This window comes from Cydia amplana, chromosome 7 (assembly GCF_948474715.1).
Source record: "Cydia amplana chromosome 7, ilCydAmpl1.1, whole genome shotgun sequence".
Classification (NCBI taxonomy): domain Eukaryota; kingdom Metazoa; phylum Arthropoda; class Insecta; order Lepidoptera; family Tortricidae; genus Cydia; species Cydia amplana.
In genome coordinates, this window is record NC_086075.1 from 9,133,020 (window position 1) to 9,147,036 (window position 14,017).

The 14,017-nt window shown below is 37.4% G+C and overlaps 3 protein-coding genes and 1 pseudogene across 3 annotated transcripts; all 4 read right to left on the reverse strand.

Moving 5' to 3' along the window:
- Window positions 1-1,989: 1,989 nt before the first annotated feature.
- LOC134649846 (uncharacterized) lies at window positions 1,990-3,952 on the reverse strand. The gene has a single exon (XM_063504682.1). It carries the CDS (start codon window positions 3,772-3,774, stop codon window positions 1,990-1,992), a length of 1,785 nt encoding a protein of 594 aa, XP_063360752.1. The 5' UTR covers window positions 3,775-3,952.
- A 1,226-nt stretch (window positions 3,953-5,178) lies between these two features.
- Window positions 5,179-7,488, reverse strand: LOC134649759 (uncharacterized; annotated as a pseudogene).
- A 164-nt stretch (window positions 7,489-7,652) lies between these two features.
- LOC134649848 (uncharacterized) lies at window positions 7,653-9,431 on the reverse strand. The gene has a single exon (XM_063504683.1). It carries the CDS (start codon window positions 9,390-9,392, stop codon window positions 7,656-7,658), a length of 1,737 nt encoding a protein of 578 aa, XP_063360753.1. The 5' UTR covers window positions 9,393-9,431; the 3' UTR covers window positions 7,653-7,655.
- Window positions 9,432-12,082: 2,651 nt separating this feature from the next.
- Window positions 12,083-13,946, reverse strand: LOC134649450 (uncharacterized). The gene has a single exon (XM_063504203.1). The coding sequence runs from the start codon at window positions 13,856-13,858 to the stop codon at window positions 12,092-12,094; it is 1,767 nt and encodes a 588-aa protein (XP_063360273.1). The 5' UTR covers window positions 13,859-13,946; the 3' UTR covers window positions 12,083-12,091.
- Window positions 13,947-14,017: the final 71 nt, after the last annotated feature.

Here is a 14,017-nt window from a genome sequence, read left to right on the forward strand (position 1 = left end):
AGTTATTCTTCCTCGCGTTATCTCGATTTTGCCACGGATCATGAGAACCTATTGTTCGCTTGACAATTAATCTCAAGGATTGGCGTAGGCACTAGTTTTTCCGAAAGCAACTGCCATCTGACCTTCCAACCCAGAGGGTAAACTAGGCCTTATTGGGATCTGTTAGGCTGTTAAAGTTTAAAGTTACCTACTCGTAAGTCTCGTAACACAACATATAAGTTTCACATAACAGAATTACTTACATATATATATATATATATTATGTACCTAAACATATTACTTTTCTAAAAAAAGGACTGAAATCTAGTGCTGCGAAGAAACGGTATTTTTGTTCGGCTTTTTTGTTGCTATTTGGCATATCCATACATGGTAGAAGAAGTAAGTATGGAATCCTCCTCCGTTTTGCGTGGTCCGACGCACCTGGCTGGGTTTTCGCGATTTTCCGTCAATGTCTGTCAATACCTTATTTCTTACGAACACCTAAAATAATAAGTTTAAAATTAATCTCAATGTCTCCAGTTTGCTGTTCATTCAAACTGACAAAATCCAAATTTCTGAGGCAATATACGACCGCTGTCTTATATAAGCCATTAAAATTCGTCATGAATAACCCCACGTTGCGTTGTTATAAATTTAATTAAATAAATAATTATTGTATTTAATTTATAACAACTAATTAGGCATAGCGTCCAATTTAGAATATGACACAGGCACTAGTTCTTACGAATTTTACCTTAATTTATTAATCAAAGGACCTGAGGTAAAAGTGAGAAGAGGTTAATAAGCAGATGCACCAGCTAGTCGCCGACGCTCCGCTTCCCCCGGGATTAGCCCTTAAGCCTGCACCTAACAGACTGGCTCATAGGGGGCTATGAGCTTGCTGTTGCGTCAATTTTCATTTTTAGAAAAAAAACTAGTCTACTAACTACTAACAACACAATAAATGCTTATTTTGCCGCATTCTTCACTATCTCTCCCTATTTCACTGCCATCTAACCCAGAGGACAAAAATATAGCTTATTGTGGCTACTGGCTACTCCGTCTTCCTCATGACTCATGATATTTTACTTCACCATAAAGTAATTGGTGTAATATCAAATGATATTTTTCACACAAGTTACAAGAAGTTCATTGCTAAGAGCCGGGGTTAGGACCCACGACGATTGGTTTAAAATTTAAACTTTATATATAATTTGTTACCTTTATTATACTAAATCTGTTTTCTTTTTGACATTTAGTGGTATATGTATTGCTGTATGTTTATTGTCAAGTTTTTTTTAATTCTGGACATTTGTCATATATTCGTTTTCATGATAGATCTACACCAACGCAACTGCATGTCATGTTCTTGCGGTTTATTTTTATAACGCCAAGATCGAAATTTGACTGTTAACTCCATCTTGCGTCGAGTAGAGGAATCAAAAAACTATAGAAAATAGAAATGCAGTTTACTCTATGCCATAGAATCCCCTTTTAAATGTCATAAATCCAAACATGGCGGCCATACCAATAGACAACCAAGTCTAGCGATGAAATGATTTGTTTACATGAGATTCACTGACAGGTGACACACTTTACCTATTCGACAACCCATGATTGTTCAGATTCAAATGAACTTCAACATGCGACGTCAAAAGTGGCATGTCGAATAAGGCCCCTGTTCTATTACAGTAACCTGCCTCGGCTTACTACTAACTTTCTGACAGTGTTGTAGCTGCTCCAAAAAGTTAATTTTGTTCTTTAAAATTAAATACCAGTTGTGTCAGGACAGAAGTATTTATTTTCATTTGTTATAATGGACTGTCCATGTTACAGGAAACTTAAAATATTATCTAGCCCGCCTGTGACTTCTTCCGCGTAAAAGTCGGTAACTAATATTTTTAGATTAAAAAAGTAACAAACATCTAATAGTTACATGATAGGTATGGATACAAATTCCAATATTTATAATAGTAGTAACACACAACCTACGCCAGTAAGTACATACAATTAATATTGAGAATTTACAATTCTTCCACATATTACTTCAACAGCAAAAAATATAACTGAAATAACGTAACCGCCGAGTAAAGTAAAAAAACTGCCCATAAAATGTTCCAGGCGAAGCGCTTCTGTGCGTTGATGCTTCGAGTTGCGAAGCAATGAAATGCCCCTTCTGAAGTAACGGGCATACATTCTTTCACTAAATCCGCCTTCCAGAGAAGCACTCAAGATACGACTCACAGGAGCTGTAAAGTGAGAAAACTTCTTGAAAAATATAACAGTTGGGCTATTTGCAATCTTATTCGGTATTATTTGCAAATTTCTTGTACCAGCATACTTCATTAGCCTAAAATAAACTGTCTCCTTGTTCATAGCAATCACAAAGTCTAAACTTCCATTTGAAATACTGTCTGCAGTTTGGCGTGCTTCTGCTAGATTCATGACTATATAATTATTGTATATGAAATTATCATCTGAATAGTACTCTTTGTAAATAGCGATACCTCCAAATGGCTTTTTGGTTGCTAGGACGTCTTCAAATGTTTTAAATGGCTCGTCATAAATATTATGTTTCATAATGCTTATCAGCGCCGCCTGGTACACCGTTCTGATAATAAAGCAAAACCAAATCCAGATTCCGACCACCATTAGTAGAGATGGCTTTGAGGGCATTTTAATTATAGGCAGCCCCATGAATATAACCCAAGAATAAAACAGCAAGTTCGACTTCGGCGGGCTTATTTTCAGGGCTCGTATAACTTTTCTCCAAGAACGCGTCTTTGTAAGTGTATTTATAAAAATTATTCCAATGAATAAAATAAAAATTAGCATTCTTACGTTAATTTGCAAAGGGTATAACAGTTTTTCCCAGGCCGGCTTCATGGCAGGTAGGCCTGCAGCCCACACTATATCCATGGAACTGTACGTGAAAGAAATTTGAAAATTTGCATATTTATCAGGAGAAAGCGGAGCGGAGCACATCGCAGCATCAGCTACGCCTTTGAACACTGTGCCGAGAGACCCCGTCCAGTTGTTGTTCACGTATTCGCCCCAGTCACTGCCATCTTTCGGTGTTTTTATGACAAGTGAAGCGTTCAAAATATCCACCACTAAAGTCAAAAGATCACCGTCTTTACCTCCTGGAGCGCTATCATTGCTCAAATACATAAAAGGATGTTGTTCAAATGTTGATACAATAAAAGGGCACTGATACATATTCGAAAACTTTTCTGGGTATACGGATTTAAAACAAGAATCATCCGCGCAGTTTAAACTTATGTTTAACTTTACAGGATCACTATTCAGGCATTTCTCTGGCAAAACTAGAAAATACGAAGATATTGTGGGTTGTTTGTCTCCGAGGGAACCTTTAATTAATAACACATTTACTATAAAAACACTGGATAATGTTTCAAAAATAACTTTGTCACTACATTTTTCACCTTCGATAGAATAGCACAAAATGACATATTTTCCTGTTGTATCATATTGGTTCCGGGCAAGCCATCGAAGCATATCTGCTATCTCTGAAGATTCCTGTCCAAACAACACGAATTGATGTATTGATGCGAGTCGACGCTGAGGTATAAATTGTCCCAGTTTTAACTGTACTGACTGGTTGTAATTGCTTAAGAACGCCGCCAAACCAAGTAACTTAATATTGTTAAACATAACCAAAGTAACGTATCGCCATTCAAAATTATAAAATGCAATTTTTGCAGCTAACTTACTCATGTGTCTAATGAATAGAAATTCGTTGTTGATGAAAAGCTGTGAATTGTTCAAAGCCATTTTAAAGTGTTGGACTCAAAACATTGTAGTCCGGCACACGTAGTCTGCATGAAATTAGGGCTTACAGTAATTTGTCACGCTATTAAATAAAATCTGTAATTACTTACTAATGCGCATGTTACATTTATTACCTTTTAGGTGAATACGTAGTTATTTTTTTAATGCACTTTGACCTATAGTGTAAAAGTGATTTCATCGCACTACGAACATAATTATTATAAATGAATAAACCTTTTTATGCTTGCATTTTTTGACTCTTTGGGAAGATTGAGTGCAATGTATCGTGATTATCGTAGTCGTAATAAGTTAGATAATTTTTTGCGTGGCGTTGCTATCTAGTAAATATTGCACAATTTAAAAGCATGTGTTATGGCTTTTCTTTTATATACATTTATTTATTGTTTTCAGGTCTGGAGGGAAGTTCAGCTCAGTGTTCTACTGATCAATTAATTTTACTAAGATTTCTGTGGTAGGTCAATAAATAGTACCATCACAAAAAAGTTCATTGTTTAATTCAGAGGAGGAATGCAGACGAGAAGCAAAAGTCAGCTCCTAACAGATACTTAGCTTTATTTTAGTGAAAATAAGTAGGTAAGGTTTATTCGGGTAATTCCGGAAATCGGGTAATCCCGAAAATCATTGTAAAATCACTCGTATTCCGTTGTAGTAAGAGTCAGCTTTCGGAATTATCCGCCACTATTCGTTCATTCGTAAATACCCGAATACCTTAGCTAAATTATATTAAATACCATTTCTTGGGCTTATCATTTCGTATATGTGTCCTTTTCAATCCAGTTTTTTCAATATTAGACAAAGGCTGTATAATAAAATGATTGATTAAAGCTCGTGCTCTTTAAGTCTATGATCAACACTGACAATTATTTATAGTTTGCGAGATTTGTTACAAATATAGTACACTATAAATAATTGTCAGTGTTGATAAAGAGCACGAGCTAATCAATCATTTTATTATACAGCCTTTGTCTAATGTTGAGAAAACTAGTATCGATACAATCCATCCAGAGGCCAATACTACGTAACATCCCGCGTAGTGTCCAACGTTCATTGCTACTGAACTTTATAATATAAAGTATATATATATTATCTTCTTCAATGTTTGCATATTGGCATGATTCCTATAGAACTTGTCAATAAAACCGCCTTCATTTAATCGCTCAAATACTTGATTCACGGACTCCACCATTGGAGAAAATTTCTTAAAAAATAAAACAGTGGGACTCGTCAGTATGGTCTGGGGCACAATATGTAAATTGCCATTATGTTCTGAAATAAAATTATTAGCAGTAACCTTTTTCACAGCCACAACATACTTCATTCCTTTCGATAAACGGACCATGGTTTTAAAAATGTCGGTGCTGTTAATGGGTTTGCAGTTGTTATTTTAGGAACGTCAATGAAAAACTCCTTGAGCGATGGTAAGTATACCACCAAATGGATAACCAGAATTTAAAATGACTTCAAGATTTTCGAATTCTGGAGAATTATAGTTATTTTTCATGGCGCGTATAAGTGATGTCTGATAGAACGTTCGTATCATAAAACAATAAGATTACCCAAAGCAAAAATTATATCATACCGGTTTTGAAGGCAATATCGTCGTCGGCATACCCATGAAAATTGCCCAAGCATTGAACAAGAAGCATTTATGAGGTGGCACTTCCGTAATTATTCTTTCGGAAATTTTAGTCCAGTATTTGCTTTTGAGGAACACAGCTACCAGTATAACGAATAAAAATGTAACAACTACAGATATCCTCGCTATTATTTGAAATGGTCGTAGAAGTTTTTGCCAAGCTGGCAGCGGCATTGCAAGATGTGTAACCCAAAGAATATTGGTCGAAACGTATATGAAAATCTATGCTTCTGGTCAGCGTTATACATGGGGATGTCATAGAGAAATTAGCAAGGTCATTAAACGTCTGCCAAGGATCCTGACCAATAACTGTTGTTTAGCTGCCCAAAGCCGGAGCCCAATTGTTCTTTTCTTTCATATTTTATTGATAAAGTTAATTACACGTCAGGAGTACCTACATAATGTGGAGTCATTATCTCCAGAGTGGCGGTTAAGGCATCTGCGATGGGAAGCAAGAGGTCACCGTCTGCGCCTTGCGGGGTTCCCGACTCCAGAGACATAAGGGGGGCCTGAATTATCGTAGATACAATAATCGGACGCCTGTGAAAATTTTTAAGTATCATGTGAAATAATTTTGAATGCAGGTTTCCTGAAGTGGGTGAGGTAAACTTATTTCACATTTTTCGTTATCATAAACAGAATATGTGAAACCAATTAAATTGCTAGCTCTGGAACTATAATTAATAAAAACCACGTTTGTTATCTTGTGATTCCAAACGATGTCTATCGCTTCACGCTCGTCGCAGTTCTTGCAAATGACAATAAATTCACCGGTATTGTCAAATTGCTTATTATTATGCACTAAATGACCTAATTGTCTATCACGATGCATTAGTTTTAATAATGTAGGTATTGGAAATGGATTTTTTTAACTACCCTAGGTTATGGGTAGTAATCCTGACAAATGCGCACGCATTCATTTTAATTACTTTTTATAATATTATGTAGGTACGAAATAGAGTCTGTGCGAAAAAGAAACACACAATATTAGAGAACAAGAAATGTTTGAAAATTCATTTCCTAATGTGGTGTAAAAGTGGAAAGATTTTTTTTAGTTAAGGGCTTGAATCGTCGTAGATAGGTACTTAGATACAATTTTAGTCAGGGAGTTAAAAAGTGGTTAAAAAATATTTGTCAAAGGAAAGACTTGAAACTTCGTAATTGGAATACAAGAATGGTACATTACATACCTAGGGAGGTGAATTCGTGAATGCGCGATCGCAGGTAAATCGCAGGTCGAAATATGCGATCTGGGGCTTTACGAATTACCGCCCGTGGTTTGTCTAAAGTTTTACGTCTTGCCTTGGCCAGGAAGTGAGTTTTTTTAATGTATGTTATTAAAATAATTAATGAGTAAAATATATTTATTTGATGCAAGGTTTTTTTTTACCTACGTTATTAAATTAAATTATGAATTAAGATGTCCTAACTTAACTTTTGAATAATAAACAATAAATGAAATATCCCCTATATTCCTAATATGTATAATTTATAAGTAACTATCGTTATTAAAAAGTAGGTAGGTATACCTATGTTGAAACTTGCAATGCCGTTACAAGGTTCATACTCGTAACTGTTGATAATTCATATATTACCTACTTATACCAACTTATGCAAGTATGAAACCAATAAATGACTGATTAGAGTCGGACCAAGCTAACTCTGCATGGCATTTGCAATGACAAAGTGTGGCCATGTCATCATTAATGTCAAATTATAAACACCCTCACTTTATTAAATTGTACAACAGGACTTAATCGCGTATATGAGTTTTAAGATTTACCTCCGACGTCCCTCACTTTGTTCCATTTAAGTCGGTGCAAATTTAGCTTAGCCGGACTACTGATTATTGAATATGCAAATAGATAATATTTTGTCGAACAAGACAAAGGAGGTAAGAAAAATAAAAATGGACAACCATCGATATTTTAAATTCTTATTTAGCAAGCAGGTACATTACTTTTATTAGAAGTACAATAATATGAAAGCTATCTTTAAATTAAATATGCGTAGTGATTTAAAAACATGAAAGTTATTTCTATTGATTTACTCCTAGCCATGTTTATTTTCAACAGGTCCCCGAAGGCAGCATCATACTAAAGGCGTTTGTAGCTTTTTTTTTGCTCGGCGGATTAATACTCGTGTACATATATCGCTGTGCGTAGTGAGCTATGTAAACTAAGCTATTAAATTAGCAGTATAAACACAAGTAATCCAGTTGTGTTAATTAAGAATAAACATTAGCATTGACTATTTTCCCACATATTACTTCAACGGCGAAGAAAATAGCAGAAAGAATCCAACCGCCAAGCAAGATTATGAAACTACCCATGAAATGTTCAAGCCGTAGCGCAGCTGGGCCTTGGTTCATCGAGTGGCGAAGAAATGAAATCGCCTTTGCGAAGAAACGTGAATACATCTTTTGGCTGAACCCTCCTTCCAAAGAAACACTCAAGATGCGACTCACAGAAGTAGCTAAGAAGGAAAACTTCTTGAAAAACATAACGGTTGGGCTGTTTGCGATCTTTTTCGGAATTATTTGCAATTGCCTTGTACCTTTAAATTCCATTAATCTGAAATAAATTGACTCTTTTTTCATAGCGATTAAGAAATCGAACGATCCATTTGATATCCTGTCTACAGTTAGGCGTGCTTCCGATAAGCTTTTGTCAATATAATTTTCATAAACGTATTTATCGTCGGAATAGTATTCCTTATAAATGGAAAGACCTCCAAAAGGTTTTTTGGTTGCCAAAACATCTTCATATGTATCAAATGGCTCTTCATATATACGCTGTTTCATAATGTTTACCAGCTCCGCCTGGTACACCGTCCTGATAATAGAGCTAGCCCAAATCCAAAGTCCGGTCACCATTAGAAGAGATGGCTTCGAGGGCATTTTAACAATAGGCAGACCCATAAAAATAATCCAAGAATAAAACAGTAAGTTCGACTTCGGCGGGCTAATTCTAAGCGCACGTATAGCTTTTCTCCAAACACGCGTCTTAGTAAAAGTATTCGTCAAAATTATCCCAATAAACAGGAAGAAAATTATGAACCTTACGGATATTTGAAAAGGATATAAAAGTTTTTCCCATGATGGCTTGAGGGCGGGTAGGCCCGTAGCCCATACTATATCCATGGAACTGTAAGTAAAAGAAATTTGAAAATTTGCGTATTTAGTTGGAGACAGCGGAGCAGAGCACATCGAAGCGTGAGCTAGACCGTTGAACACGTCGCCGAGAGACCCCGTCCAGTTGTTATTCACTAATTTGCCCCAGTCACTGCCTTCCTTCGGCGTTTTTATAACAAGTGAAGCGTTCAAAATGTCCACCACTAAAGTCAAAAGATCACCATCTTTACCCTGTGGCGCGCTATCATTGCTCAAATACATGAACGGGTGTTGCTCGAATGTAGAAACAATAAAAGGACACTGATACATATTCAAAAACTTTTCTGGGAATGCAGATTTGAAACAAGTATCATTTGGGCAGTTCAAACTAATGTTCAGCTTAACAGGTTCACTATTCATGCATTTCTCTGGTAAAACCAAAAAGTAGGACAATACGGTTGGCTCTTCGTCGCCAAGAGAACCCTTTATTAATAAAACATTTACAATGAAAACACTAGATAAAGTTTCAAAAATTTCTTTCTCATTGCATGTGTTACGAGTATCTTCAGTTGAATAGCACAGGATCACAAATTTTCCATTTGTATCATACTGGTTCTGGGCTAGCCACCGAAGCATACCTGCTAATTCGGATGATGTCTGGCCGAGCAACACGAACTGTGGTATCACAGCTCGGTGGTAAGGTATAAATTTTCCCATTTTCACCACAACTGACTGCTTGTAATGCCTCAAGAATGACGCAATACCGATTAAGTTAATATTGTTAAACATCACCAAAGTAACGTATCGCCATTCAAAGTTGTAAAATGCGATTTTTGCAGCTATCTTGCTCATATTTCTTATAAATGGGAAACTATCGTTGATGAACAACTCGGTATTGTTTAGAGGCATTTGAAAAAGTTTGAATTGCCTTATACAGCTTTGCGATCCTGGACAAGTAATTTGTATGAAATAAGCGCATACAGTGATGGGTCACGCTATACAAAAATCAGTGATTACCAACTGATCACTCTACATATTGCAGTCGTTATCTCTTCGATGAATAACAATTCTTAATAGACTGCATTTGGAACAGAAGTGTAATTACGAGTTTTTTATGGCGTTACATTAATTTATTTTTTAACTTTACAACCATTGTTTTCTGGATATTAGCTTTTAAGGAGTATAATATAATTGCTATTGGGTCAATAATTTTATAATTCCAGATAGGTTATAGGCGTTCCAAAATTTAAGCGCTTTTACTTGCCTTGTGCAAATTATCTTTAGTTGCGCCTAGACAAGGTAGCTCCCGCACACCGAAAAAGACAAGCTTAAATGTTTAAGCTTGTCTTTTTCGGTGTGCAACGAGTACCTACCTATAACAAAGATGAATGGTATGCGCAAATTAATCAAAAAAAGCAGATTGGCTCGTAGGTAATGATATAAATATAGAAGTATTATTTGTGCTCCTTATGTATAAGTATAACCTATCTATAGTATCGGCAGGCCTATGGAACTCTCCGCGCGAGCTCGGATTTATACCTACGAATCTGTTCCCGTTCACGGTAGAAAAGCAAGCCAGTTGGTTGCCACGCGCGCGCGCGCTCACGCACGCACGTCACCGCGCGCCGCACTGCCAATTTTTACGATAGTTACAAGCTACGTAGTAGGTAGGTACTATTGAATTTCTTTAGACATGTAGTGTTTATTATGACACATTTATCGTTCGATATCGACATAGTTGAAATAGGAAGCAAACTTTTAAGTTCTTTGTAGGTAAAGTTTATTTTAACGACAGTACGTTCTTAACTTTGGAAAACAAAACATGCATTACATTTTTATGTAAAACAATTGTAAATTAATGATAAATTTTAGCTTTAGATTTTATGTTATTTCATTCCGCTGTATAAGGGTCTGTTCATAAATTACGTCATCTATGAAATGACGTAATTTATGAATAGCCCTTAAGTAGGTATTTTATTTATCATTTCTAAGCGTCGGCAAGTTCGGCAACCCTAGCGTTGAGCCGCCGTGCGCGGTGCGGGGAGCGGCGCGTTGAAAGTCACTCCATTGTATTTTTGTGTAGGTATCAAAACGACGTATTTGCGTTTTCTTTGAGAGATAAGTATCTTTATCTCTCAAAGAAAACGCAAATACCTACCGTTTTATATAATCTGTGGTATCGGTGCGGCTCCATGGTGGAGGCGACTGGCCATCACGCTTTGAGTTGTTGTCGTTGTTCAGGAAGGTTCCCGCGTCACCACGCTCTCAATGACATTGTAACGCTACGGCTTACGTAGGCGACCAACGCGCGAACGCGGCGCGGCGCGGCGAGGATGAAACAAACCGTTGATACGTATAGGTATGTCCTACTCGTACGTGAGCGATTTAGACGCGAAGCTTTTAAATAAAGTTACCTACTTAATAGTTTTACAAGATGGCAAAGTTGTTGTTTAACCTTTTCGACGCCGTGTCAAACACAAAAGCTGTCACTCAGACGCCACGTCATTGAAATGTCAAAACTGAAATTGAACTTTATGCATATGCACGTAGGTATATGTTGCTCTGTGGTCTGTGACTGATTAATCGGTCTTTGGCGTTGAACCTACGGTGCGGATACATCGGTCATTGGCGTCCAAAAGGTTAACTCCTCGTACAAATATTGACAATATTACAAATTTGAACCACGAGCCTAGCATGTGGTTCAAAAAGTGGAATCTCGAGCGTTACGAAGGTTTCAAGGCACGAGGGTTAACACATTCACCGATGAGCTACGGTCGTAGCGCTACGTCGTAGCCGATAACATGGATTTCACGGTATGTAGCGAAAATGCTTCGTTGAGGTAAAACGACAACGTGTCGTGATTAGCGCTGAATGGGTTCAACAAACTTTGCTATCGAGTGAAGTTTAATTGTGTTTGTATTCGACCCTCGCACACTGTTCTCGGGGACATGTCCATACCGGGAGGTTACTATATGGCAACCCTCACGTAGCTTGATGACTAAAATGTGTGAATATGGACGTGTACTTTGTAAGAGGTATTGTGTCCTCAAAATACCTCTTTAGTAGCTGGAACTATCATCTGCAAAGATGCTGTGGCCAATGATGACTTTGTAAGCATAGGTCGGTATATAATAATAAATTGGATATCACGTGATTTGTATTCTACTTTCGCTTCATGAAACTTGAGAGTCAACACTACTAACTATACTAACTACGTGAAAAAATATCGAGCAAGATAAGAAGTAGGTAAGTACAGATACTTACCTACTTCTTATCTTGCTCGATATTTTTTCATTCATCCCTCAGTTGATGATGTAGTGTAGGCACTCTTATAACGTCTTACTTACTAAGGCATCTCCTCCTCTTTTTAGACTTTTAAATAGGGTAGGAACTATTCTTCTTCGGGTGTGTTTACTTTAAGTTCTCGTAGGCACCTATTTCCTTACATAACATTTAATAAACTACTTATACATAATATATGTAGGGTAAATATATCAATTTACCGCATTGAAGACTATCGAAAATAAGGTTACTATTTAGTTAAGCAACTTCTAACAAATATTTGGTCGGCTGGCACTGCATTTATAATAATACACCTCACAAATCAATACTAATATCGATACTATCCAACCGGCAGCCAAAACTATATAACACCCCATGTACTGCTCGAAGTTCATTGGTGCCGCACTATCAGTCTTCTTTGCTGCATGTATACTTGCGTGGTTTTTATACAATTTCTCAGTAAAACCAGCTTCTATCAATCGATCTAGAACCAGATTCAGGGACTCCGCCATCGGAGAGAATTTCTTAAAATACAAAACCGTTGGACTCGTCGCAATCGTCTGGGGCACAATATGTATCTCTCCATAACGCTTTAAAATAAAACTCTGGGCGGTAACTTTATTCATCGCTAGAACGTACTTCATGCCCCTCGATAAACTAACCATAGTGTCATTGATCTCGGTGCTGTTGATGGGTTTCCAGTTGTTATACACTTCAGGGACATCCATATAGTAATCCTTGAGAGCCGGCACACCACCAAATGGATAACCAGAATTTAAAATGTCTTCAAGATTTTCAAATTCTGGATAGTTCGAGTTATCTTTCATAGCGCGAATAAGTGATGTCTGGTAAAACGTTCTTATCATAAAACAGTAGAGTATCCATAAGAGGAACATGGTCAGAAATGCCGGTTTGGATGGTAGCGACGTCGCGGGCATACCCATGCAAATCGTCCAAGAATAAAACAGGACACATGTTTGAGGACGTGCCGATGCAATTCTTTTACTCAATTTCTCCCACAAATTGCTTTTAACGAACAAGGCGACTAATATAATGAGCACAAAAGTGACAGCTAGAGATATTCTGGCTTTCATTTGAAATGGACGGAGAAGTTTTTGCCAACCTGGAAGTGGAATTGCGGGATGAGTGACCCAAGCCATGTTTATCGAATGGTAATCTGTGGACAAATGAAACGCCTTAAATCTTGACAGCGTTATGGCCGCTGATGTCATGGAGAAGTTAGCGAGGTCGTGATAAACGTCTGCCAAAGATCCTAGCCAATTTCCGTCCTTGTCCAGCTGGCCCCAGCCGGCGCCACGATGCGGAGTCATCACCTTTAAGGTGGCGTTCAAAGATTCAGCGATGAGAAGTAAAAGATCGCCGTCAGCGCCTTCTGGGGTTCCTGTCTTCAGAGACATAAATGGGACTTGTTCAAACGTAGACACAATAATCTGGCATCTGTGTAAATTTCTGAGTTTCAAAGGATATACGTTCATGCAAGAATTATGAATGCAGGAGTCTGGAAGTGGCTCAGGTGGACTTATTTCACATTTCTCGTTATCATAAATAGAATAAGTGAAGCCAATTAAACTGCTGGTCCCAGAGCTATCATTGATAAAAACCACATTTAAGATCTTATGATTCCAGAATATGTCCATCGCTTTTCGTTCGTCACAGTTATTGCAAATGACGATGAATTTCCCGGTGTTGTCGAATTCCCTATGCCGCATCCAGTCTAGCGTGTTCATTATGTCAACCAAGTCTGATCCGAATATCACAAACTGACTGATTCTGACTGCGGATGATTCTTCGCCATGCAGAAATGTTCCTTTAGCGACGATTACACTTTTCCGATAAATTTGCATGAACGCAGTTAAACCGAGAAGAATTGAGGAGTTATGGAAAACCATGGTGGCATATCTCCATTCAAAATTGTTCAGGGCTATCTTAGCCGCGCCGATAGCTAAGTTTTCGGCCGCGGTTATATTTTTGTTGAATAACATTAAGCCGTTATTAAGCTCGCCATCGATTGGCATGTCGGCCGAGGTTAATCTGACTGTGACATCAAACGTTATGCACGAAACACATCGCGCCCATCACGGTACATTAGTTTTAATAATATATTGGCAAAGACATTCTGTAAAACAAAGTTGATGGAATTAATATCCATCAATAGAAACATTAATCGCCCGTTA

What these genes read in the sequence shown, in the direction of transcription:
- LOC134649846 (XM_063504682.1), bottom strand. Translation starts at nt 3,774, where the DNA reads ATGGCTTTGAACAATTCACAGCTTTTCATCAACAACGAATTTCTATTC.
- LOC134649848 (XM_063504683.1), bottom strand. Translation starts at nt 9,392, where the DNA reads ATGAGCAAGATAGCTGCAAAAATCGCATTTTACAACTTTGAATGGCGA.
- LOC134649450 (XM_063504203.1), bottom strand. Translation starts at nt 13,858, where the DNA reads ATGCCAATCGATGGCGAGCTTAATAACGGCTTAATGTTATTCAACAAA.